Genomic DNA, 26,181 nt, shown 5'->3' with positions numbered 1-26,181 from the left:
TGTGTGATTGGCACCAGCAAGAGCTTTATATGTATCGCACATGTGCGAGTCAACTTAGCCTTTTATATATATATATATAGATAAACTTGCTTAATTAGACCTGCTTTCTGATGTAGCTAAACTTTTTCTAGCCCAGTGAAGCACCCCAACTTCTCTTTCAGGTAACTGTCAGCAACACAGCAGTAAATATCAACATGAAGCAGATTATTATTGTAGATCATGCAGGGAGAACAAAGGGTAAAATATTTAACTGCAGCAGTGTTTCACTATATTCTGTGCAGTGAGAAAACCTGAAGTTATTGTTTCAAGGTCCACCATTTCTTACTTCTTTTCAGTTGAGTCAAGTTTCTAAGGTTTCTAAATCTCCATTTTCCGGCTAATGAAAAAAAAAAAAATAGGATTCCACCGCGTTTGCTGTGTGTCTACTCCGGGACTTCTGTGAGGATCACATGAGATGAGGCACAGAAAACACTTCACAGACATTTGGTTAAAGTGTAAATGTTTCCACCTGGGTATAGAGGCTAGTCGCTAGGGAGAGGAAGCCGGGTGTTGCTATGGGACGTCATTATCCGCCGCCCACAGCGACCGTTTCCGGGCTGGCCAGGGTGGGGTGGGGTGGGGGGAGTCTCATCAGCGTTGGTTGCGATTGGTGGACTGTCACTCCGGGTTGGTGGCGGGGTTGTGCCCCATTTGGGGGAAGCCGAGTGTTGCTTTGTCGGCCAGGTCTGCACTGCCGTTTCTCTATAAATGGCATGTGTGCGTCATGGCAGCTCCTGCATTGAGCATCTGCTCCAGGCGCGTGTCATAGCGACTGGTCGGACAGTGGGAAGGAGGACACTTAGCATATTAGCCTTTTATATATATAGATAATAATGGTTATTCCTGAATGAAAAGGTTACAGGTTATTTCATTTATTTTTATCTGTGTTTTCTGATTTTTTTACAAGACAATATTTGAACAATAAAACCAGTAAAAGGTAGCAATTTTGTGTGGGTGACAAGGTGATGGTTTTATTTTGGTCCTGCTTACTGGAGTGCTGAAGCTGTTCTCTTCAGTAGCTTTTGTACATCCTCAGTATTTATGCCTTCAGGGGAGAGGAATCTCAGAAACTGTGCTCAACAGTAGACTGAGTATGGGAAGAAAATCGATATGAAGAACTTTTTATTTAAATAGAAACTAAGTCTAAGGTCCTTTTTCTGATCTGTCTTTTGTCTGATTCTTTTAATCAGCCATTATGTGCATATGTTAGCAAAATATTTTTTAATTTCTAGGTAATGGAACTATACAGACAAGTTCATGGAGAACTTCAAGATGCTATAGAAGACTGTGAAAAACTGAAATTGAAAATTATACAAAATAGAGAAGAAATGGAAAGAGATATTGAAAATGATGTAAAAAACATGGAAGCCTACAAGTAAGAATTTTTCACAAATTCTACTTATATAATTTAGAAGTAAAATATTAATTAAAATGCAATTTATATTCCTGTATGAAATTTTATATCAAGAGAAAGGAAAGAATCTAAATTACCCATATTATCTTACCAAGCTTTTATATAAATTAAAATATGTTTCTTTACAAGTATGAATCCATGTGTGCACAGGTTCCTAAAGCACCGTTTTTTTCTGGTGACATTTTAAAGCTCTTTATACATCTTGCCAAACTGTGGATATGATATAGCAGTATAGATACCCCTGCTATCTGTGTGCAAAAGTGACTATTTAAAAATTTTTTTTCAGCATGGGATATTATTTAAAACAAATTATATAGTCTTGTGTTAATTATAAACATAGCATTTAAGTATCTTAATTTCTATTTATTTGATTTCTAATAAAATTTAATATTTAAAAATATGTAGACTATGTATATACATATATATGTGATTTTTATTTTATTTTTGATATCTTTATGTTTGATGATATTTCATCTAATTCCACTTGTTGTCTTTAAATTTTTTATGGTTCTGTGTATAGGAAAATTTCCTTTATTCAAATGGATCGATGATTTAGTATAGAAAAACTCATATTGTTTTATTTTTATTGAATTTATTGGGGGTGATTCTGGTTAACAAAATTATACAGGTTTCAGGTGCCCAATTCTACATGTGTTGTAGAAAAGCTCTTATTTATATACAACTAGAATTAAGTAAGCATAGCAAAATGAAGAACACAAAATTTATTTATAAACCTGTGATCCAGATAACATCCATTAATTAAGATATTTTTATTTCCTCAGCCCTATGTCCATTTTAACATGTGCTTAAATATAATCTATTATTTAATATATAAATTACTTTTGTAATTCATCTGATTTTTTATATCTTCATTATCATTTAGCTAATATATTTTCTAGTTTTCATTGTGATTTCCTCTTTTACCCATGGTTATTAAGAAATATATTAAAAAGTTTTCTATGATGAATTTCTATTTTCTTCTTCTTATTATTTTCCAGCTGAATTATACTTTGATCAGGGAACATTATGTAATTTTTTTAAATTATCTTTATTGTTGAAAGAATTACAGATTTCCCATTTTGACCCCCTCTGACCTACATCCCCCCAGGCCTTCACCTCACTATAGTCTGTGTCCATGGGTCATGCACAAATGCATATAAATTCTTTGGTTAATTTCTTCCCTCTGAAATTCATAAGTCTGTCTCATGCTTTTGTGTCTCTGGATCTATTTTGTTCATCAGATTATTTTGTTTATTAAATTCCACATATGAGTGATATCATGTGATACTTGTATTTCTCTGACTGGCTTATTTTGCTTAGCTTAATGCTCTCCAGGTCCCTCCAGGCTGTCTCAAAGGGTAAGAGGTCCTTCTTTTTTACAGCTGCATAGTATTCCATTGTGTAAATGTACCACCAGTTTTAATTTTTGATCATTAAAAATTTTTTTCCTGTATTTCCCGCATAATCATATCACTTTTATGGGTTTCAAATAAATCTCCCAGTTTATTATTTTATTTATAACTAGAGGCCCGATGCACAAAATTTGTGCACTTCAGGGAGAGGGTTCCCTCAGCCCAGCCTGTGCCCTCTCACAGTCTGGGAGTCCCATGATCGATTGCCCCGCAGAGGGAGGCCCCACCCACCTGCTGCTGCACCGCCGGCCAGGTAGCCTGGGCCTCCCTCTTTGGGGTGATCAGTCACAGCGCTCCACGATCAATCACTCCAAAGAGGTAGGCCCTGCCCACCTGGCCAGGCCCCCGCAATGGTTTGCCCCTGCAGAGGGAGGCCCCGCCCACCCGTGCAGCCTGCCAGCCAGTGGCCTGGGCCTCCCTCTGCAGGGCGATTGTGGGGCGATGGTGGGGCCCTAGACCAATCGCATCGTATCTGCCTTGGCTGGCCTGGCACCAGTGGGTGTCATAGCGTGGTCTTCTGGACTGTCGTTCCTGTGTTTGGCCGTTTGGTCAATTTGCATATTACTCTTTTATTATTATCGATATCTAAAAAAAGTTGGGGTTATCTGTAGATGATAATTTTGTCACTTTCTCACTGTACTTTTTCCATATATTAAATTAGAACAACATTGCCTAAGGAGATTTTATATTTGGAATGTGTTTTCCACCGACCAGAGGAGAGAAAGGGTTATGGGATTCACAGAGTAGTGCTGGTCCTTTCTGTGGGAGGTCACATAGGAACAAAGAACCCCTTGGCAATGACCTCTTTCAAATGAGCCTCTTGTTATCAAGGACAGTTTCTCCCGTTTCACCTCAAAGACTGTGTGGCCCTTTCACGTTTACATCTTCTCTTTTAGTTTCTTTAAACATTTTTATCTTTATTTTATTTTTTGCCATCACCATTTATCCCCCCCATACCCTCTTCCACCTCCACCCCCTCACTTGCAGTCATGCCCCCCTTTCTCTTTTTTTTTTTCTTGCTTTTCCATCCCTGTACTATCCAACATATGAGTCAAAGGTCTCTCACCTGAAATCAATTTAAACAAGTAGTTTATTTTAAATAATTTACAAATGTTTTATTTTTATTAAATTTAGTGGGGTGACATTGGTTAATAAAATTATGTAGGTTTCAGGTATACATTCTATAATACATCATCTGTTTCTCTCAATTCATTTACTTTGGAAACAAATACTACTGGCGAATATTTCTGGCTGTTTACCTTTGATATGTAGGTGGGACTTTTCAGGAGTTGCTTTTGGATGGGAGAACTCTCAAGAATACATGAATTTCATTGATTTACATTAAGTCAGAAGCTAATTTAAATATCCCTAACTTTAATATAATTTTCCTTTCAATGTAGATAAGATCACCGGTGTGTTTTTTCCATAGGAACCAGATGGACCAGCTTACCGTCATCTTTGATCACTACAAAAACTTGATTCAAAATGTGAACGAAAGCATCGAGAAGAACGAGGAGGCCATGATTGTCACCCTGAAGGAAGCACAGTCGTCCTCAGACGAATTATCTGCCTTAAGAAATATGGTGAGTTTTCATGTTTTAAAAATCAAAATGTACTGACTTTAGTTTTGGTTTCCTATAGCCGCCTAACAAATTATCAGAATTTTAGCAGCTTCAAACAGCACTGTTCATTATCTCCAAGTTTCTCGGGCCGCGGCTCAGCTGGTTGCTCTCCTGCAGGATTTCCAAGCCTGGACCCAAGGTGCCCCAGCCCTGCATTTCTTCCTGGAGGCTCCAGGACGAGTCTGCTTTCGAGCCCACTCGGTTTTGGCAGGATGCAGGTGCTATGGTTGCAGAACTGAGGCGTTTGTTTCCTTAGTGCTGGTCAGCCGGGGATTAGTCTCTGTGTTTGTTTTTCTAAATATATTTTTATTGATTTCAGAGAGGACGGGAGAGGGAGAGATAGATAGAAACATCAATGATGAGTGAGAATCATGGATCGGCTGCCTCCGGCACACCACCTACTGGGGATCCAGCCCGCAAACTGGGCATGTGCCTCAGATGGGGACTCGAACCATGACCTCCTGGTTCCTAGGTCAATGTTCAACCCCTGAGCCACTTGGCCCATTCTGTGCTGGTTTTCCCCTGTTGGTAGTTTCTTTCAACTTTAAACCACGAATGGGGATCAAGTCCTGTCTTGTTTGGTATCACCCTGATCTTCCCTTGTGACTCATTTTTCCTGTCTTCCTCTTCTGCCACATCTCATTTACTACAGTGAAAGGAAATAATTGTAAAAGGAAGTGATAAAATGGTAAAAAGAAATAACAGTATCTTTAACAGGCAATAATATACACATTCTGGTTCCAATTTGCATTCCTACCTAGAGTTAAAACTGCATGTCTTTATTGCCACTTTCTATTATCTCTCTTTAATTGTATCTGATTTTAAAAAAATAACACATAGTTATTAATGAGCTGAGCATATTTTAATGGCTTTTGGGAGGTCATTTGTATTTCCTTTTCCATGTAAAACCTGCTCATGACTTTTTCCCCTATATGTTGAATGATTGCTTATTTTTTATTGATTTGTAAGAATTGGTTGTTTATTGATACTAAATAGTTTGAAGTTACATATTTAAAAATATTTTCACCCAGTCTTTTTTCATGTCTTTATAACTTCTGATGAATGAAATTTCAATGTTAATTTAGTAAAAGTCATAATAATTTTCTTTGAACTTTGTGATTTTCTGAACATAAGAAATTTTTTTCTACCTCAAAGTAAAAAAAAAAAAATAACCTGTGTTATAATTTTGCAGATGTTCTGAAATTTTGCTTTTCATATTTACAGAGTGCTCTTAAATGAAGCCATGTTCAAAATAATCAAAATTGAGTTTTTTGTCATTCTATCTTTTATGTACAAGTTTGTAAATAATAAACTATCTCTTGAATTTTAGGAATGTATATTTCACTTGCCAGGTGTGAAGCAGAATCAATATGAAATTCATTTATGGGTAGGGTGTGAAGAGAGGTTCTAATCTTTTTTCCTTTTTTATTGAATTTATTGGGTGACATCTATATATATAAAAAGCCAGCGACCAGAATGCCGGAACGACCGGAATGACCAGTTGCTATGATGCCCACTGTGGCCTGTCAACCAGCCCAATCGGGGGCAGGACTGGCCTTCCAACCTCCTGTGGTCCCTCCCCCCAGCTGGTCCTGCCCCCATTCGTTCCCCCCTACCCCGATTGGGGGTGGGGCCGGCTGGCCAACCACCTGTGGCCCCTCCCCCCGTGCCAGCTCAGCCTCAGTCAGACCCTATTGGGGCAGGCTGGCCGGACCCCACCCATGTATGAATTCATGCACTAGGCCTCTAGTCCTATATAATAAAAGGGTAATATGCAAATTGACCCTAACAGTGGAACAACCGGAAATGATGCAAGAGCTGCCCCCCTGGTGGTCAGTGCACTTCCACGGGGAGCACCGCTCAGCCAGAAGCCGGCTCATGGCTGGACAATGCAGCGGCAGTGGCAGGAGTCTCTCCCACCTCCATGGCAGCACTAAGGATGTCTGACTAATGACTTAGGCCCCGGGGCTCCCAGGCTGCCAGAAGGATGTCTGACTGCCAGCTTAGGCCCGATCCCCCGGGGAGCAGGCCTAAGCCAGCAGGTGGACATCCCTTGAGGGGTCCTGGACTGTGAGAGGGCGCAGTCTGGGCTGAGGGACACCCCCTGAGTGCACGAATTTTCTTGCACTGGGCCTCTAGTTGGTTAATAAAATTATAGAGGTTTCAGTTATACAAATCTATAATACATCATCTGTATGTTGTATTAGAGGCCTGATGCATGAAATTCATGCATGGGTAGGGTCCCTAGGCCTGGCCTGTGGGATGATTGAGGGGCCCCCGCTGGCACCCACGTTGGCCAGCCTGGCGCCACCTGCTTTCCAGACCTGCCCCCGGCTGCCACCACTGGTTGCCTCCCACAGAGGCGATTGGGAGGCAGCACCAGCCCACTCACCAGCCAGCCCTGTCCCCTGCCACCGCTGGTTGTCTCCCTCTGCAGGGTAACCGGCAGGGCAATTGAGGGGCCCACCCTGGTACCTGCCTTGGCTGGCCTGGTGCCTGTGGGGCTAGGGGCAGCTCTTGCATTGAGCGTCTACTCCTTGGTGGTCAGTGTGTGTCATAGCGACTGGTCATTCCACTGGTCTTCTGCTGTTTGGTTGATTTGAATATTAGGCTTTTATTATATAGGACTATTTGTTTACTACTCCAAGTCAGGTCTCCTTCCTTCACTATTTACTCCCCCTTTACCCTTGCCTACCTCCCCCACCACTCTTTCTCTCTGGTAATCACCATACTGTTGTCTGTGTCTATGCGGTGTATATTTTTTTCTTTATTCCTTCATCTTTTTTACCCAGCTCCCAACCCCCTTCCCCTATAACAGCTGTCAGTCTGTTTTCTGTTAACTCTCTTCTCTATGAGTTTGTTTATATTTTGTTAGTTTACTTTGTTCCCTAGATTTCACAAATGGTACTTGTTTTTTTTCCAGCTGATGGAAAGGGAGACTGGATTCTAAAATTTAATATGACTCGTTTCATAGCCTAGCATAAGGTCTTTCATAGAGAATGTTCTATGTGTAATACTATTTTGGAGAGACTTTTGTTGTTGTTGTTGGTGTGTGTGTGTGTGTGTGTGTGTTTGTTAATCTTCACCTGAGGGTACTTTTCTGTTGATTATTAGAGGGAATAGAAGGGAGTGGAGAGAGACAGAGAGAGAGAAACTTCGATGTGAGAGAGACACACATCGATTGGTTGCCTCCTGCATGCATCCTGACCAGGGCAAGGGATTGAGCCTGCAACCTAGGTACGTGCTCTTGACTAGAATCAAACCTGGGAGCCTTCAGTCTGCAGGCTGACACTCTATCCACTGAGCCAAACCGGTTAGGGCTTATTCTGCCATTTTCATTGATGCCCGTCACTAGACTTATATCTTGGAATGTTGGACTCTTAGTTCACATTTTTCAAAGTCTTACTTTTCCTTCAGTCTTGCTTATGCTGTCAAACATGTCAGCAGGTCTTTTTGGTGTACTTGGCAAGGTAACATTCTCTTTTAGCCCAAGATTATACAGACAAACTCATATTGATTATTTTAATATTTTGTATTGTTTTGTTTTGCATTTAAATTTTATTTATCTGAAATTTAGTTTGTAATAATGTGAGATTAATGTACACTAAAGAGACCGCTTTAGTTTTTTAAAATAGATATTATACATTATTCCAGTTCCATTATTTAAAGTAAATGATTCCTCTCTTACTGAATTCAAATCCACTTTTAAAAATACTAATTCAGATCTATTTTTGGCTCCAGTTTTTTTCCTCTGATCTTTATTACGATACCAAACAATAAATAGTGCTTTATTCTAATGGTATTGTATGATGTTTTTAATATCTGGTAGCAAGTTTCCAACATAATTTTTATTTTTCATATACCTCTTGACTAGTCATCTATACTAATTTCATTTCATGCAGTTTGAAAAATAATATTTCTAGAGTGCTTTGCATTAATTTTGGGTTAACTAACATTGTATTTTATTAGGCCTTTGAATGACATGCCATATTTTTGAATGTGGGTCTTGATTTAAACTTTTAAATAAAAATTTGTGTTTGCTTTACATAAGTCTTCTCTTTTGTATTGGATTTATTATAAAATTTCATATATTTTTGACCAAATTTTTAAAGTATTTTCACTATGTTTTTTTAAATATGTTTTTATTGATTTTTAGATAGAGAAGAAGGGAGAGTGAGAGAGAAAAAGAAACATCAATGATGAGAGAGAATCATTGATCGGCTGCCTTCTGCACGTCCCCTACTGGGGATCCAACTACAACCCAGGCATGTGCCCTGACCCAGAATCGAACCCCGGACCTCTTGGTCCATGAATGACACTCAATCTATTGAGCCACACTACCTGGGTATCACTATGTTTTTAGTAGCTTATTTCTCTTATAGATAAGAGCTATTATCTTATATTTGTACAAGGGCATTTTACCAAAGTCATTTGCTATAGTTTTGGTTAGAATCTCTGTTAGATATTAAATCAGATAATCTAAATTTGTATACATGTTACCTATTCACATTCAATATTATAATAGTAACATTTGATTCCATTCAATTGCATTTAGCTAAACTTTCACAAAAAAATGATTAATAATAATGTTGGCAAAACATAAGCTATTCTCATTTGTTAGTTCAGTTCAGTGGGCATGCACTTAGCATTTTATTATTTATTTTGATGTTTGCTGTTGATTTTTTATATTTGGGTAGTTCTTCCTTGTTCTAGTTTAAAAATTACAGAAACTACATGGTGAAAGTCAAATGGCTGTTTGGTGAACTGTAGGCTCTATTCATGTTATTTTCTGCTTTAATTTGTTGATGTGATGAATTATGACTTAAATGAACAAATCTTTATCTATTCTTACAACATAACTAAATACATTTTATTTTGTCATGATGAATTATTCATTTGTGCACTGTTAGACTTGATTTTCTGTATTTTATTCTGAATCTTTAATATATAAAAAACAGCCTATGGTATTATTTTATACTATTTTAATCAATATTTATTAACTTATGATAACTGCATAAAGTGAAATATAATCTATTTCCTATTTTACAAAATAATGTAATTCACCACATTAATTTATTTTTGTGTACATTTTCTCTTAGCTAGAAGATTTGAAAAGAATTTATGATCAACTAGTCTGGAGGAAAAAAAATTACGAAAGTGAATATGCGGAAATGCTTCAGAGTTTTCGTTCTTCAGTAAGTTGACCTTGTCTACTTCCCTCTGGATTTCCATTCTCAATTCCCAAACATTAACTTATGCAACTAAAGTAATCTTATTATTTTATATATTATTTATTTTTGAGATACATAAATATGTACAAATGATTCTTTTATTCTTTTCTTAAAGAAAAAAGCATGGGACGATGAGCTTGCTGATGTCGCAAAAGATTTTTCAGATATTTCAGTGGTATATAATAAATTGACAGAAGAAAATAAAAAACTTGAGATGGATATTGAAATTACATCAGATTCAATCCGTGAAAGGTAATTCTGAAAACATAATTTTTATTTGTATGTAACATACCTAATCTACACTAGTAAAAGACAAAGATGCTAATTGACTGTACCTTTGCTTCACCCTAAGCCACACCCACCAGCCAATTAGAGCGATTATGTGCAAATTAACCCAACCAAACAGTTCAAGGAAGGACACAGACAGTGCCCTGTTTTAGGTCCCAAATTTCTTCTTTTTGATGGGTGGTGGGAGTTGAGCGATGATGTCATCCAGGGGCCTTTCTACTGCCACCAGTGTCTTTCATCCAAAAGATCCATGAAGAGTAGAGGCTTATATATCTTAGAAATTTTAAAGGCATGGGCTGTGCGCCTCCTGATGACATCTGATTCATTTGTGGGAGGAAGTGGATTGTACAGTAAGGTTTTGTCATTTGGAAGAGGCTAAAAAGACAAAGATACACTGTTTAAGTCGTTTTTATTGGGCTTATACAGAACAATGGACCATACTGATTTCAGGCAAATACTATCTTTCAACCATCATATACATTTACTTCCTCCCTGACTCTCCTCACTTCAGGAAGACAGCTGTAGTCACTCTTCCTGCTGTACTGTAGAGGGGGGCGTATGAGGCAAAAAGAGCTTGGTACTCTGCCGGCAAGATCAAAGAGCCCAGCTGGGGCTTCCGCCAGTCTTGTCAGTAACACTGAGCGACAGGAATACACTGGCATGTGCAGCAGGAGCTTAGCCCATGAAGGTTCTGCTTTCTACACTACCCCCAACCAGATCATGGGCTGGCCCAGTGACTAAAGTTCTCCCCAGGAGAAACGGCAACACAACCACCTCCACTGATGTCACTGACACCTCAAGAGATGGCCTCTGGCCAAGCAAGTGATATTTCATCTCTGACTTCCTTGGGAAATAGCTCTGCCCGCAAGAGGAAGTGATGGACTTATCACCAATGCCTGGGAAAAAATATGGGCTGATCTGGACTGAGTTACAAAGAGGCAAGCAAGTGGGAGAGGCCCTTCCTGTATCACTCAAATTGCACAAGGCACTTGTCAGCCAGCTCTACTTCCCACACCCAGAGGACGCAGAGCCCATGAGAAGAGTTCCAGTGACACATCACCACGCACCCTTCTTGAGAGCCATCTGCTGCTTTCTCCATGTTCCTTCCACCCCCACCCTCAGATATACAACACTGTGTGTGTTGCTTGTAATCTAAGCCCAAAGTGCATTGCAGGCATGGCCACAGTTCTGTGCTCCCAGGAAAGAAAGTGCCTGCTCAGAAAAGACATAAATTTGCAGTGAATCAAAACAGCAGCTGGCAGAGGATGGAATCTAGAACTGAAAAAAATGCCCACCTAAATCATGGCTGGATTTTTTTTTAAGATCTTAAGACCAACTCCTCAAGCCTGCAGATAGTGTCTGAGTACATACAGCCTAGGGACATATGTGGTCCAAACCACAGTCTGTATCTCCTTTGATGAAACCACATTATTCAGCCACTCCGGGTGCAAAGGTGGAAGTGATTTAGCCAAATCAATGGTTTTCCCTCCCAATGAGGGTCACTTTCTGAATATTGACCTAATCACTTTCCCACTTAAGTTTACTCATAGGCAAAACAAAGAAGTGGTCAAATTAGCAAAAACCAGTACACAAAGGCCCACTCCTTCCCTGGGAGCCTAAAGAATGTGGGAACAAAAACAAGGAATCTGGGAAACAAAAGGCTTCTCTCCTCCAAAGAATATAGCAGGAAAACTTTGTTCTGATTCTCCTTCCTCTAACTTATTGTACCTCTTGCTTTTAGAACTTGCAGTTTCTTGAGTAAAGAAGATTCGGTGAGCGCAAGGGTGAAGAGGCAAAGAACTCACCAACGACTTGTCGATGATGCAGAACATGTAGGCATCGTGGAGAAGAATGTGCATTGGTCTCTTGGACTGAAAACTGATGTGTGTGATGGGAGTATCCCTTTGGAGCCAAAGGTAATGAAACCCCTGCTTCTGGGTGGTCCGGCTCCACTCTGTATACTGTTTGTCTGGAATGCTATATTCAAATATCTGCTGGTCAGAATGAGCGATGACCAGGTTGTTGGTTTTGGGGGCTATGGCCAGGGCAGTCACAGGGAAATTGTAAGCAGGAACCGTGCAGTGAAGCTTTAGACGTTTCACATTGTACACATGGACTCCAGCACTGGTGCCCGATGCAGCTAACCAATTCCCATCTGGACTGACCTTTAAAAGACACATGGACTCCACTGTCCCTGACTGAGCCTGAAAAGTATGCAGGTGCTTGAAGCTTCCTTCCAACAGCCGAATGATATGCAGAGACCCTTGATTTGAAGCCACAAAGAGCTTTGTTGAATCTTCAGAAAACAAAATCTGAACAGCAGAGCGAAGGAATGCTGGCATTTTGGAAACCCTGTGGAGACTTATTGTGCACGATTTTTGTGCACTGTGCCTCTAGTATATATATAAAAGCCTAAGTGACCGTTATGACCAGCCAACCAGCCAATCAGACGACTGGCCAGTAGCTATGACGCACACTGGCAACCCAGAGGGCAGATGCTCAACACAGGAGCTGCCACCTGGTAGTCAGTGCGCTCCCACAGCCAACCTCCAGTGGCTGGCTGGCACCGATCGGCCCTGATCGGCTGGGAGGGACCCCACCCATGCACAAATTTGTGCACCAGGTCTCTAGTGTTAAATATAATAAACCTCTTTATTTTGTGTTCTTGGGGTTATATGGTAGTTGTTTATTTTAACTTAAATTTTGTTTGTTTCTGTTTCAAATATTGCTCTTTAATCACTCAGAATCCCTTTAGAAAAATCACAATAGTGAAAAAAATGATCTTATAAAGTGTTTTGCACTCAGTCATATCACCTCCTTTTGATGTATCCTCTTATACTCAAAGATACTTTAAAGTTAAAACATCTCTAATGAAGTTTATGATCTCCTTCAGTCAACCCTCAATTCTTCCCTGTAACTACTAAATTACTTTTCTTAGTTCAGAAACCTACAAGTTTTTTTTAATCCTTGTTGTATTTCAGCATTCATATTTAACATGTTAATAAGAAATGTCCCACACACACACAGTATTTTTTTAGATCTGTTTGCTTTCCACTGCTCCACCACAAGCTGTCAACATGTCTGACATGAATTTGCAGGGTCTTTCGAACCTGGTGCACATACAGTCTCTATGTGCGCTTCCTAATCTATTATCTCCACTGTGGAAGGGATGTTCTTTTCTTATGGTTGGTTATAAGTATGATTGGTTTCCCTCCATATCTGCCTTAATTTTAGCTGAGGGAAGGGGACAAACCACCTCAGGTATCCCGCCGGGTCTCTGATCTCCGAACAGCAGGCACACCTGCTCTGTAGCCTCACACCACACCTGGCCCTGGTTTGTCTGCTTCCTATACACTGGCCTTACTTGAATTTCTCCTACTCGCCACATTTTCTTTCCAGCCCATAGGGCATTTTATGTTATTTCTCTTTCCTAGAATGTTTTTCCTCTTATACCTACTTGATTACCATGTACCCCTAAGATTGCAGCTTAGGAGTCAGTTCTGGGAAGCTTTCACCAACTGACCAGTTAAATTCAGTTCCTCTGTTATGTATGTATATAGTACAGACTCCTTTCTTCTTTATATCTCTCATTACATGTGCAATTTTCTGTGTGTTAATATTTGACTGATGTATGTCGCCCTCAAAAAAAAAAAAAGAAGATCCATGAGGGCAGACAGAGGTCATAACTACATTTTCTTCACCATTGATTCCTCCTCATCAAACATAGTGCCTGACACACACGGTGCTCTCTACGATTAATTCCTGAAGGGAGGGAAGGAGGGGAGAAGAGAGAAGTGATGATGCCACTTGATGATTGTGTAGGAAGTGTGTTAAAATTTCTTGGTGGTTACTTTATCCTTGGAAATGATAGAATGAACCCATTTGTAAAATTTATCTGTTATGTTTAACATACATTTTTAAAGAAAGCAACTGGATCATTGTTTTCTGAAGAGTAACCCAAAGCAGTAGCTGCTAATATTGCTACATTTTATTTAATTAAGAACGGGAACCAGAGGAGAAACATATATGTGAAGAGTGGGTAAGCTAATGAGACCCTCTGGAGGAGGTAGTACAGATGTTCCTCCCTTTTCTCCCCACCGACCCTCTCCACTCAGGCCCGGCCCCTGCCAGGCCTTCACCACACTGGTGTCTGAGAGCACTGATTAGATCAGTGGTTCTCAGCCTTCTGGCCCTTTAAATACAGTTCCTCATGTTGTGACCCAACCATAAAATTATTTTCGCTACTACTTCATAACCGTAATGTTGCTACTGTTATGAATCGTCATGTAAATATCTGATATGCAGGATGGTCTTAGGCGACCCCTGTGAAAGGGTCGTTCGACTGCCAAAGGGGTCGAGACCCACAGGTTGAGAACCGCTGGATTAGATTGTCCGGCAGTAATGAGCCACCTCCCCACCTCTGTGATATACAAGCATAAACGTTTATTTCTCACTCGCATTGCAACTCAGCCCGGGTTGCTGTGTTTGTGCTTCTCAGATCCAGGGTCAAGGGTCAGATGCTCCAGGGCCTCTTGCTCAGATAGCGGGTGCACACCCATGAGGTCCCTGGGAAGCTGATCGGTGTCGCTGCCAAGCACACCTCATTGAACAATGTGGCCACGCCTGACGGGTGAGTAACTGGGAACCCCAATGCAATGCACCACGCGCAGTGGGAACGTGTTCCCTGGGACGCACGGGGCTTGTCCAGATAGCACAGTAAGATGTCACTCGATTCCTTAATTTTCCCTGGAAATTAACAATTAAACAGATGATTTTAACAGCAGACTACACAGTGATGAACAGAGTTTTCGTGGAGGATTAGTAAAATAAGAGAGTTTAAGACACGAGTGGGTAAGAGGTCTATCAGGTAGCTAAGTGATGTTCCGAAGGAAGAGAAGATAAAGGACAGAGCTGAGATTTGATGACGTAATCAGCAGTTCATACATTGCAAATAGTTCTTATCTATATTTCTTTCCTTTTTATTGAATTTATGGGGGTGACACTGGTTAACAAAATTATACAGGTTTCAGGTGCACAGTTCTACAACACATCATCTGTATGCTGTGTTTATTATGTGTTTACCACCCCAAGTCTGGTCTCCCTCCATCACCATATATACCCCTTTTTTCCACCTCCTTTCTCTCCCTCTCTTCTCCCTCCCCCAGGCAGTCACCTCACTGTTGTCCTTGTCTATGAGTTTTTATTTTCCTTCTCTCTCTTTTTTTGGCTCCCTCCACTCCCCCACATATAATTAACTCACCCATAATGCCTTGGCAGGGCCAGACCAAATGATTTTGCCGGCTTTACTAGTATATGGCCCGCAGGCCGGACATTCCCCACCCCTGCTTTAGGTGAGGGCCAGGAAGGGGGAGCAGCTGGAACTCCATACACACTCCTAGTGGGAGTGCAGTTCTGCAGAAAAGATGGCAGCGCTATTTACTACTGAGCTAACTGCATTCCGCTCCCAGGGATATGCACCACAGTGAATCCCACACATGTTCACCAGAACCTCTTCTGAGAATGTTCATAGCATTAGTTTAATAGCCACAAACTGGGAAATACTTCAGTGAACATAACGAATAGAATGCATGAAGAAATCGTAACATATTCATACAAAGTGAGCAATCAGAATGGACAGATTTCAGCTACATAGAACAGCTTGTATAAATCTCATAATCCTAATACTGAGCAAAAGAAGACACATAGAGACTATAGGATGCTGGTTAAAATAAACAAAGCAGGGGAGGGGTGGGGGTCAATAGGAAAAAAACAATAAAAAAAGGGGGGACATCTGTGCTACTTTCAACAATAAAGATACATTTAAAAAAATAAAAATTAAGCAAAGCTCCATGGTGCTGCCAGAACTCAGGGTGGCAGCTCTTGGGGCAGTGGTACCTGAGAGCACACGCTAGTGGCTCCTGCTGGCAGCTTCGCTTACTTTAAATCTGATGGGGGCTGTGACTTGTACATTTAGGAACTCTGATTTGCATGCTCTTCTGTGTAAAGGTTTACATTTATGTTACATTTAAAAACATTTATATTACATTTATATTAAATTACATAAATTGTTAATTTAGCCCAACAAAAAGTGTACCCACTAATTTAATCAGTTAGCAGGAGATTCTGAAGCTGCAACTGATTTGAGCCACTAGTGACATGATTACCTGTGGTTTTTTCCTCCATTCACTTCTGTGGTTTGCTGTAAGCACTCTGCCTTCTATGAAGTTCTCCAATTTATTTTATTGTTCTTTCTCTTGGACATACTAGAGCAGTGGTGATGTTTTACACATAAAATAAAAAAGCTAAAATGCATCCCTCTACATGGCTGCGTGCCTGCTGCCCTATAACTGTTTGCAGGTGTAGCACCTGATGTATTTTCCCCCTTTCTGGATCCGCAAGGACTAATCTCAGGCCTGCCCTATTGTTGATTTGCATTAAATGTTTGTTGAATAATACTTTTGGTAGAAAATATTCATTTGTAGAACACTCTAAAACAGCGGTTCTCAGCCTGTGGTTCGCGACCCTTTGGGGGTTGAATGACCCTTTCACCGGGGTCGCCTAAGACCATCGGAAAACACTTATATAATTACATATTGTTTTTGTGGTTAATCACTACGCTTTAATTATGTTCAATTTGTAACAATGAAATTGGGGGTCACCACAACATGAGGAACTGTATTAAAGGGTCACAAAGGTTAAGAACCACTGTTCTAAAAGGTCACATGAGATACAGAAAACAATATAAAGATCAATGGTTTTTATCATTTAGTGTCATTTATCTTTATGTTAACTTTATGCAAAGAGCGATTTTATAATTTTGTAGTTATACCGAATAGACTTAATACTGCAACTTTATGTTTATGACTAAATTCATAAAGTGATGCTACTTTGATTAATGTTCTTTAGAGGAATAAATTGACTCAGGCCATACAAGATTCTCAAGTAAAGATCTTAAAGATGAGCTCACAAAATTATAAGACGATAAGGAAAAATGAATGATTTATCAGAAATAACCATCAGTATATTTAACCCCTCCAATAATATTCAATAATAGGATTATTAAATTAAATTTACCTAAGTAAGCTTAAAATTATTGAAGGGAACAAAATAAACTAATAGAACACTATCAAAAACAGTTCAGGCAGATTTGAAAAATAATTCACCAAACCTTGTAAAAGTTAAACCTGGATTCAGTTTTATTGAAGATTTTATTAATTAAATAGAAAATCCAGCTGCGGAAAAAAGAACCAGTGCAATTAAAAACACAAAGAGAGCCCTAGCTGACTTGGCTCAGTGGATAGAGCGTCAGCCTGTGGACTGAAGGATCCCAGGTTCTGTTCTGGCCAAGGGCACATGCCTGGGTTGCGGGCTTGATCCCCAGTAGGGGGCGCAGGAGGCAGCCGATCAATGATTCTCTCATCATTGATGTTTCTATCTCTCTCTCCTCCCTTCCTCTCTGAAATCAATAAAGACATATATTAAAATATAAAATAAAATAAAATAAAACCAACCAGTAATCATTTAAAAAAAAAACAACAACACAAAGAGAAACCCAAAAATGTAGCACAGAGAGGAAAAGAGAGAGAAGATATAGAAGGAACATTAAGATCTATGGACTGTGGGGTGAGAAATAAAGGAGAAAATGGGAAAGCAATATTTGAAAAGGTAATGGCGGATGACAGTCCCTAATTCTTTAGAGTATGAACCCTAAGAGTCAGGCACAGCAATAAATCCCAAACCAGAGAAACTTAGAAAGAAAACTTGTAATTTGAATTATACTCTAGGCTTACTCATATAGGAAGGGGACATCGAAGACCTGACATGTTTTTGTCAAACGCATCTACTCTGTAGTGACCATATCAGTGAGTGGCTTTCCTGACTCTTTAAATTCAAGGGTGCATGGTGCTTCCTGTTCAAGGCCAACACCTCTGTCTGCGCTCTTGGTCTCAATCCCCTTTGCCCTCTAGTGGCCATAGTTTTATATTCTTTTCGTTTCTATTTTTGGCATCTTCATTCCTTACTCTTTCCTCCAGCCTATATTCATCATTAACCCTCCTGAAAATCGAAACCTGGCCTACATCTTGTTTGTATCTTTGATAATCACACAGATTTTTCTTCCATTCTCATTAAATTTTCTATATAATCAGCACTGTTTGCTAGGTTATTAGCAATACTTGCTTGTCTCTTAATTGCTCTTGGACACACACCAGTCTGGCTTCTGAGGTCCCCTGCTGCCAAATGTATCTTACTTAACAACAAGGCAACCCGCCTCCTTTCCTGAATCCACCGGATGATCTCTACTGGTATAGCACACCTTTCCCTACGTGGCCCAGGCATTTGTGCTGTGGCCCTCTCTGTGCTGTGCCTTGAGGAGAGCCAGAATGCCTTTTTCTCGCTTCTCCCCGTAACTCTCTGAAGCGGTTCTCTCGGGAAGTCTAGAGCAGCTCATTCAATCGCCGCTGGTCCCCTGGTAGATTAGCTCAGCATTCTGACCGCAGCCCAATTTGCATTCCTCATCTCCCTATTCCAGGAGTTTTACCTACTCTCATTATTTTAATACTAGAGGCCTGGTGCATGAAAATTCATGCACTGGAGGGGGGGTCCCTCAGCCTGGCCTGCCCCCTCTCACAGTCCGGGAGCCCTCGGGCGGGAGGCGACCTGGCCATCAGGGGAAGCTGAGCCTCGGGCGGCCCTGGGCGGCTGGGCAGCCACCATCCGAAGCTTGCCTGTGCCTCGGGTCAGCCCTGGGGAAACGGGGGCTGAGGGCGGGCCCAGCTGCACCATGCACCTGCTGCTCCTCCGGCTGGGCTGAAAGGACTGGGGGACGCCAGTGGGGCTCAGGGGACTGGGCACCGCCATCTTTGTGAAGGTGTGATGGTCAATTTGCATATTCTGTCTTTATTAGATAGGATGGATCACATTTTTTCCTTTCTTTTTAAATCTCAATCCATATCTTTTCTTTATCCTGAGAGTAACATTTTGAATGCCTCCTCTCTCCTCCAACACCACAGCTTGACACTATCACCCACCTAGGTACTGGTTTCAGGCATCATCTTATCTCTCTCTTTACCTACTATCAGCCAGTCTCTTAACCAACTCCTATGAAGTCTATCTTTTTAAAGGTGCTTTTTAAAAGGTGCTTTCCTTTCTGTCTGTTTCAGTGACCACTGAAATAAACCAGGCCCTAAGGATCTCTTAATTGTAATATTAAAGTAAGCTTCCAACCGGTCTGCCTCACTCCAAGTTTGAGCCCTCAGATCCAGCACATACAGCATCAGGGATGCAAATGATCTGCAAAAGATGAAATGTTATTTACATTCAGCAGCTTAAAAAAGTTCCCGAGGCTCCCCTCAGTGGTTGGAGCAAGCCCAGGCTCCTAGACGAATAGATTAGACCCTGTAATCTGTCAGCTGTACAATGTCAGACTCATCTCGTGCCGCTCCCGCCCACCATCTTTCCATTCCAGCCTGTAAAAATGCTCACATATCCAAGCGCATTGTTTTAAGCTCCAATATATGTCTCTGGTCTTCCTCTGGCTGACAGTCCCCTCCTAAGTCTCCTCCCCTTCCTCCTCTTCTGGCTTGTTTTTAAATACGATTCACTGATTACTCATACAATAACTCAGACACCAACTCTTCCCAGATGCTTCCCTGTGGATGAGCTACGGTGGCATTAAGTGCTTCTTCTGCTAGATCCACTTCTTTTTCCTTCATGAGAACATAAACCGAGAACCTTTGTTTTAATTCATCTTTGTATCCCAACCATCTAGCGTAGCACTTGACATGTAATCAATGCTCAACAGTCTCTGTTTAACCCTCTCTAGTTCCATAAACTTCTGTCCTAGCACTGATCACATTATGCACAGTTACTATTGGTTTGCCTATTTATTTATTTATTTATTTATTTATTTATTTAATTTAGTAATCCTCACCTGAGGATATTTATTCCACTGATTTCTAGAGAAAATGGAAGGGAGGGGGAGAGACACACAGAGAGAAACATCGGAGTGAGGGAGACACATTGATTGGTTGCCTCTGCATACGCCCCAACCAGGGCCAGGGATTGAGCCTGCAACCAAGGTACGTGCTCTTGATAAGAATCGAACTCAGGACCCTTCATTCTGTGGTCTGACGCTCTATCTACTGGGCCAAACTGGCTAGGGCTGGTTTGCTTATTCGTAGCTTCCTCGCAGTTGAGCTCCTGTTTGCAGGAGTGTGTGTCTGTTTTACTCAATAGGTGCTAAATAATGACATAATGAACTCTTGAGAGATGAAAATAGGTGTGTGTTATCCTCATTTCTTTCTCTGCTTTAGAATCTCTGATCTCCTGTTCTCTCTGCTATATGTCCTGATGTCACACCTCCCTCTGATATCTTCCTGCTCCAAGGTAATAGTAATGGGTTCTTACCTTTGTTATAGTTGTCTTTTTTCTCTCATTGTCTTCCATCTCATTAAACGAGATAACACTAACAAAGATCCATGCTGGCATATACCTTTTAATTAACAAGACTTTCTTAAATCATTTGTATGTGTAATTCAGTGTATGTAAGTGCGATGTATACATTCTTAGTCCTCACTTAACGTTGTTGTTGTTGTTGATAGATTCTTGGAACTGCAGCAAATTGACATATAAGGCAGCCAGTTTTGCCATTGGCTAATTGACATAAACAGAGTTAAGTATGGTATCTCACCAACATTATAATGAAATGATGTTGAACAAAACGATGTAATTAGAGGACCTGCTGTATTATTGTTTTCATATATAATCTTTAAAATATATATTTATTGATTTCAGAGAGGAAGGGAGAGGGAGACAGAAACATCAATGATGAGAGAGAATCATTGATCAGCAGCCTCCCCCTTCTGGGGATCGAGCCTGCAACCCAACCATATGCCCTTGACTGGAATGGAACCCAGAACCTTTCAGTCCACAGGCCAAAGCTCTAGCCACTGAACCAAACCAGCTAAGGCTTCATATTTAATCTTTATAACAACCTAAATGGTAGCTGTTATTAAGCAAATTTTACAGATAAGGAAATTGTACATGAAACCATCCCCCCAGTTACACAAGGAGCAATTGGGATTTCAGTATAAGAGACTCCAAAATTTATGTTTTGTTTGTTTGTTTGTTTTTCACTTAGTGACACTGCCTCTTCTCCTCTATTGGCAAGTTTCAGCTCCTGTTTCCTTTTTTATTTTGAAGCCTCACCTGAGGATATGTTTTTTGATTTTTTTAGAGAGAGAGGAGGAAGGGAGAGAGAGAGAGATGGAGATGGAGAGAGAGACAGAGACAGAGACAGATATCGACGTGAGGGGAAACATCATGGATCCATTGCCTCCCTTATGCTCCCCAACCAGGGATCGAACCCCAAACCTAGATTCTCTATCTGAGAATCGAACCATTGACTTACTGATGTACTGAATGACATGTCAACGAGCCACACAGGCCAGGGTGCGGTGCCTGTTTCTGACATGTTACAGCAGCCTGTGGACATGACATTTACTAACTACTTGAAAAAATGTCAGAAGCTCATTGTTTTATTCAATTTTCCATCCTTATATTTGACTATAGCTATAGCTTTCCCCAAAGGAGCTCTTGATCTTCTTGCCCGTCCTTCATTTTTTCATTGTTAGTCTACCATTTACTTGAATCACCTTCCCTTTAGCCCCAGGTTCTTTTTAAAATGAAGTTTAAAAAGAATAAGAAAAAATTTAAAACAAGTCACTGACATTCATACATCTAGCGAATACCCCAGGAAATTTTGGGCTGTTATATATACTAAGATTCCACTAAATACCATCTCATCATTTGATGCTATTTGAATAAGTTACATAATCAGTATATGATCAATTGTTCATATATAGTTTATCTTTAAAATGGCAACATTAAAAGACAGAGGGCGTATTTGTTAACCAACTCTGTTCAGTACTCTGTGCATGCGCATTCTTGCCAGACCTCTGGGTGGTGGTGATGGGATACAGTCGTTCGCCTTGGAGTAGCAGTGTATAATTTGATAATTTTGTCTTTCAAATAAGCCAGCATCCATCAGATATAAGACTCTTAAATTTGGGACATTTGACTTGAGCCAACAATTTCACTTGATTGCTTATTCACAGGATAGGCAAGCTTCAGCAGCCTACATCAAGGAAAATTGAACTTGTTTGAGATGGTTTGAAACTGGTTAATTTGGATTTAGTTTGTTTGAAGTTAACTGTGTGGTATGGATTTCTGTATAGCCATTTGCTTATATTCAAACTGTGTAAAATATTCCGAATATCTATTCCTAAGGCTCTTCTGTACCTCAGGCAAGACGATGCCATTGTAACAGCAGTGATCCAAAGATGAGGTTGATAATCGAGGGAAACCAGCAAAGGAGCTATTGAACACCATAAAGGCCTCCTGGTATTGGCTAGGAAATGTGTTTATCAAGAGTTAACAGGGTGGTGATCGATTCATACAGATAGCAATTAAAATGTTATTGAAGTTGTTAAACAGCCTGGAATGGTTAGAATGAATCCACAGGGTACCGTGTTTGTCATACTCGCTTAGCTATATCTCACCAGCCTCGTGATCTGAGTTACTTCATACGAGTGTAGAAGATGATTTCTTTTCAGCATTTAACAGCAAACTATTGCACAAATAGTGTTGCTATTTTGCTTTTATTTTACTTTTTAACTTTTCAGATATTAAAAGAGAAAAGGGTATAGGAACCATTCACAATGAACGACTCACCAATATGTTAGCTTACTTTATACTTTTTGTAAGGAAGGAAATAGTACAGATAAATCACGCTTCCCATTATGATCGATCCTCTCCCTCCGCAGAGGCAGCCAGAGCCTGGATTTGGTCTGTGTTCAGGGCCTGCAAGAATTCCGGTTATCTTGCCCTGACCGGTTTGGCTCAGTGGATAGAGCGTCCGCCTGCAGACTAAGGGGTCCCAGGTTCGATTCCAGTCAAGGGCATGTACCTTGGTTGCAGGCACATCCCCAGTAGGGGGTGTGCAGGAGGCAGCTGATCGGTGTTTCTCTCATTGATGTTTCTAACTCTCTATCTCTCTCCCTTCCTCTCTGTAAAAAATCAATAAAATATATTTAAAAAAAAAAGAATTCCGGTTCTCAGCTTAGACCTCCATATGCCCATCCATCTCCTCTTCCGTCTCACACCAACCACCCTCTCTGATAGTTTTGTCTTGCATCTCTTTTCCAGTAGGGAGACTCTTCTGATGTCGGCTTAAGAATCCACTCTGGCAACCAACACCTCTTTCCTGCTCACTTGCTGTACAAGTACCGTCACCCGGACAACTATTGGACATTCTGTCATCACTACAGCATTACTGTGCCCTGCCTTCTTGTTCTTCCTTACTTTCTCACAGGGACTAGCTATATTTGATCAAAAAAAGCACTCACTTAAATAGCCCTCTACACCTTGTTTCAGTGACTTGAAAAGACTTATCATTGAACTACACCAAGGTCGTAAGAGCGGCATGAGGCAAACGTAACACAGCGGTGCTAATGAATCTCACCTGGGTGGATCCTGGTTTGGGGGCCACAGAGGTGAAGTCTCTCTGAGAAAAGAATGCAAGGTTATGAATACAGAATGCCTGCAGCCATTTCGATGACACTTGACAAAGGATGTGTTATATTAGAAAAAAAAAATGGTCTTAACTTTTGGTTAAAATATTTTATTTCTGCAAACTTTATCAAAACTTATGACCATGTGAAAACACTCATGGGGACGCTCATTAGCACTGCAGTCCATTTGCTGCTGAATAGAACTTACATTTTTTTCTCATTGGTTGAGTTTTTGATTCGGGATCTTTGCTTTCCAGTGCCCCAACTCCTAGCTTTTATAAACCTACCCTGCATGGGTAGGGTCCCTAGGTCTGGCTGGCGATCAGGGCCCATGTGTGGGGTGACCGGCAGGGCAATCAGGGCCCCCTCTGCTGGCATCCGCCTTGGCTGGCCTGGTGCCTGCAGGCTGGGGGCAGCTCCTGCGTTGAGCATCTGCCCCCTGGTGGTCAGTGCGCATCATAGTGACTGATCGTTCCACTGTTCGGTCGATTTGCATAGTAGGTTTTTATTACATAGGATAGCTCCCGTCGGTTCATTGGTTCTTTCCCAAACAAGGACAATCCACAGGAACCTCCTATGATGCAGCACAGCGAACCTTGCTGGAGTCAGCATCGACTGGAATGCCTTAGGCCCCTTCTCTCCACTCCTGCTTTGCTTTCAAGTTCCATTCCTGTTCTGTGTTATATGTATTTGCTTTTATATTCAGTGTGTCAGAGTATATACTTGGAACAAAGACGGTACCCAATCTGGACAGGAAACATAACTTGTTAATTTTCCTAAGAGACTGGTATTTCTCTGTGAAAATCTTAACACTGATATTCGTGTCTTCCATTTTTCCTCTATTAACTCTCCCCCCCCTTAGCTGTTGCTTTTCTTCCTGGGACTTCTGTTTTAGTTACTGGTTTTCCTGAGTTGGGTTTTCTTTCTCTTTTACATGGGCTTTATCTTTCTCATATTTGATTGGTCTTAGTGTTGTGATACAGGTGGTAAAGGTGGATTGACACAGGGAGTGCACGCTCAGAAAGCTGAGCGTCTGGGACCCGGGGCTTTCTGATCGACACACTGATCCTGCTGAAATCAAGCACAGCCTGACAATTAGGGGTGTCCAACAGAAGCAGAAAAAAATCAATGGAATTGTGGGAAATATTTCCTTTGCCCAAGTTTTAGTTAATTATTTGGTTACTTTGTATTTTTGGAGACAAAGAAGGAACAACCTTTTAAAAATGTAGTTCCCTCAATATATACTCTTTGAAAATAATCATGTCAATATCTTAAATTTATTTTTTCCAGTGTAAGGAAAAAATCAGAGTTTGAGTCTGACATCCAAGGTTTGATGATAATGAAGTTTAAAAATGAGGAGTATCTTAGAGGACTATACAAGGATGCTTATCAGATCGGTGCTGTTTTCCACCTGACCAGATATAAAACTGAAGAGTTACAAGAGAAAATAGCAGAAGTGAGAAGAAAATTTCAGGTTTGTATGTCTGTGTTCTTCTTAGTTGTGAAAAACAGTGATACGCCTGGACTTCATTTATTGATTTAGTATTGATAATTAGATTTTAATTTAGCCTACAGTAGTCTTTAAAAAAAAAACCCAACAACTACACTTGATAAACCAAAGAAACATCCCTTCTCCACAGACGCCCAACCTGAACAAAGGGAAAGGGGCTGCATGCAGCTGCCATCACCGGCTCTGCTTTTTGCTCTTACCGACCTCACACTACCCGCATCACCAGAAGAGTGGTGCTTGGTCGGCCGCCACCTACATGTCTAATCTCAAATATTCCTGCTACGCTAGGCAGGAGGGATGCTGGGAGGGGCCCTTGCACCCTTTGCAACGTAAATAAAGGGCATACCTGCATCAGGACCACAGGTTGTTGGGTTCCAGAGCAGCACGCAGCTCGTAGACCACCATGTGCAGAAGCAACCGCCCCCAGGCCTCAGATCCGTCCGAACTGGAGGTACGATGACCAGTCACTCCCCGGCATTCGGCACAGGGCCTGGCCACGTCAGATCCATTTCAGCACACGCAGGGACCCCTCTGACAGGCCGCTCTGTCCTTCACTCGCCATCCCCATCTGCTTTCGTCGTTGGCTATTTTCTTAATGCAGACTTACGATTATGCAATTGTCTTAAAACAGAGAACCCATGTTCTGTGTCCAAGCCCGTTGCTCTCTAACTTTAGGACATGTGGCTGTCCCTGCACCGAGAGACTGGGGTTCTGTTCCCACATGGTGTCCAGCTGTTGAGCTGACTTGGGGGGTCATGCCTTTGTCCCTTCTCATGGGTTTTTCATTGGGTTTGTCATCCCTTATATGTTCTAAAATTAGTATGATAAAAATTATATATAGTAAAAATTAACCTCAAAATTATTTTAAAATTATAAGCCCTAACCGGTTTGGCTCAGCGGATAAAGCGTCGGCCTGTGGACTGAAGGGTCCCAGGTTTGATTCCGGTCGAGGGCATGTACCTGGGTTGCGGGCACATCCCCAGTGGGGGGCGTGCAAGAGGCAGTTGAATCGATGTTTCTCTCTCATTGATGTTTCTAACTATCCCTATCCCTTCCTCTCTGTAAAAAATCAATAGAATATATTTTTAAAAAAT

General features: G+C 40.9%; 2 protein-coding genes across 2 annotated transcripts in view; one reads left to right on the top strand and one right to left on the bottom strand.

Annotated features, from left to right (window-relative positions):
* The window catches only part of CCDC178 (coiled-coil domain containing 178), a gene marked incomplete at its 3' end in the record, with an annotated part of 74,993 nt that overhangs the window by 33,043 nt on the left and 15,769 nt on the right, over positions 1 to 26,181 (top strand). The window contains exons 8-12 of the mRNA XM_014549278.1: positions 1,272 to 1,414; positions 4,295 to 4,448; positions 9,587 to 9,682; positions 9,834 to 9,970; positions 24,868 to 25,051. Coding sequence (XP_014404764.1) covers positions 1,272 to 1,414; positions 4,295 to 4,448; positions 9,587 to 9,682; positions 9,834 to 9,970; positions 24,868 to 25,051 — 714 coding nt within the window. The remainder of the gene's footprint in view (positions 1 to 1,271; positions 1,415 to 4,294; positions 4,449 to 9,586; positions 9,683 to 9,833; positions 9,971 to 24,867; positions 25,052 to 26,181) is intronic.
* LOC106728140 (cirhin-like) lies at positions 10,126 to 12,365 on the bottom strand. Its single transcript, XM_014549280.1, has 2 exons — positions 11,812 to 12,365; positions 10,126 to 10,381 (listed from the first exon to the last, which is right to left on the bottom strand). Exons 1-2 carry the CDS (start codon positions 12,346 to 12,348, stop codon positions 10,223 to 10,225), a joined length of 696 nt encoding a protein of 231 aa, XP_014404766.1. The 5' UTR covers positions 12,349 to 12,365; the 3' UTR covers positions 10,126 to 10,222.

This window comes from Myotis brandtii, unplaced genomic scaffold (genome assembly GCF_000412655.1).
Source record: "Myotis brandtii unplaced genomic scaffold, ASM41265v1 scaffold541, whole genome shotgun sequence".
Lineage (NCBI taxonomy): Eukaryota > Metazoa > Chordata > Mammalia > Chiroptera > Vespertilionidae > Myotis > Myotis brandtii.
This window is presented reverse-complemented; position numbering and strand designations above follow the sequence as displayed.

Coding starts and splice junctions, on each gene's coding strand:
- LOC106728140 (XM_014549280.1), bottom strand. CDS start 12,348: ATGCCAGCATTCCTTCGCTCTGCTGTTCAGATTTTGTTTTCTGAAGAT. Junction 10,382..11,811: donor GCATCATCGACAAGTCGTTG/GTGAGTTCTTTG, acceptor TTGTCTTTTTAG/CCTCTTCCAAATGACAAAAC.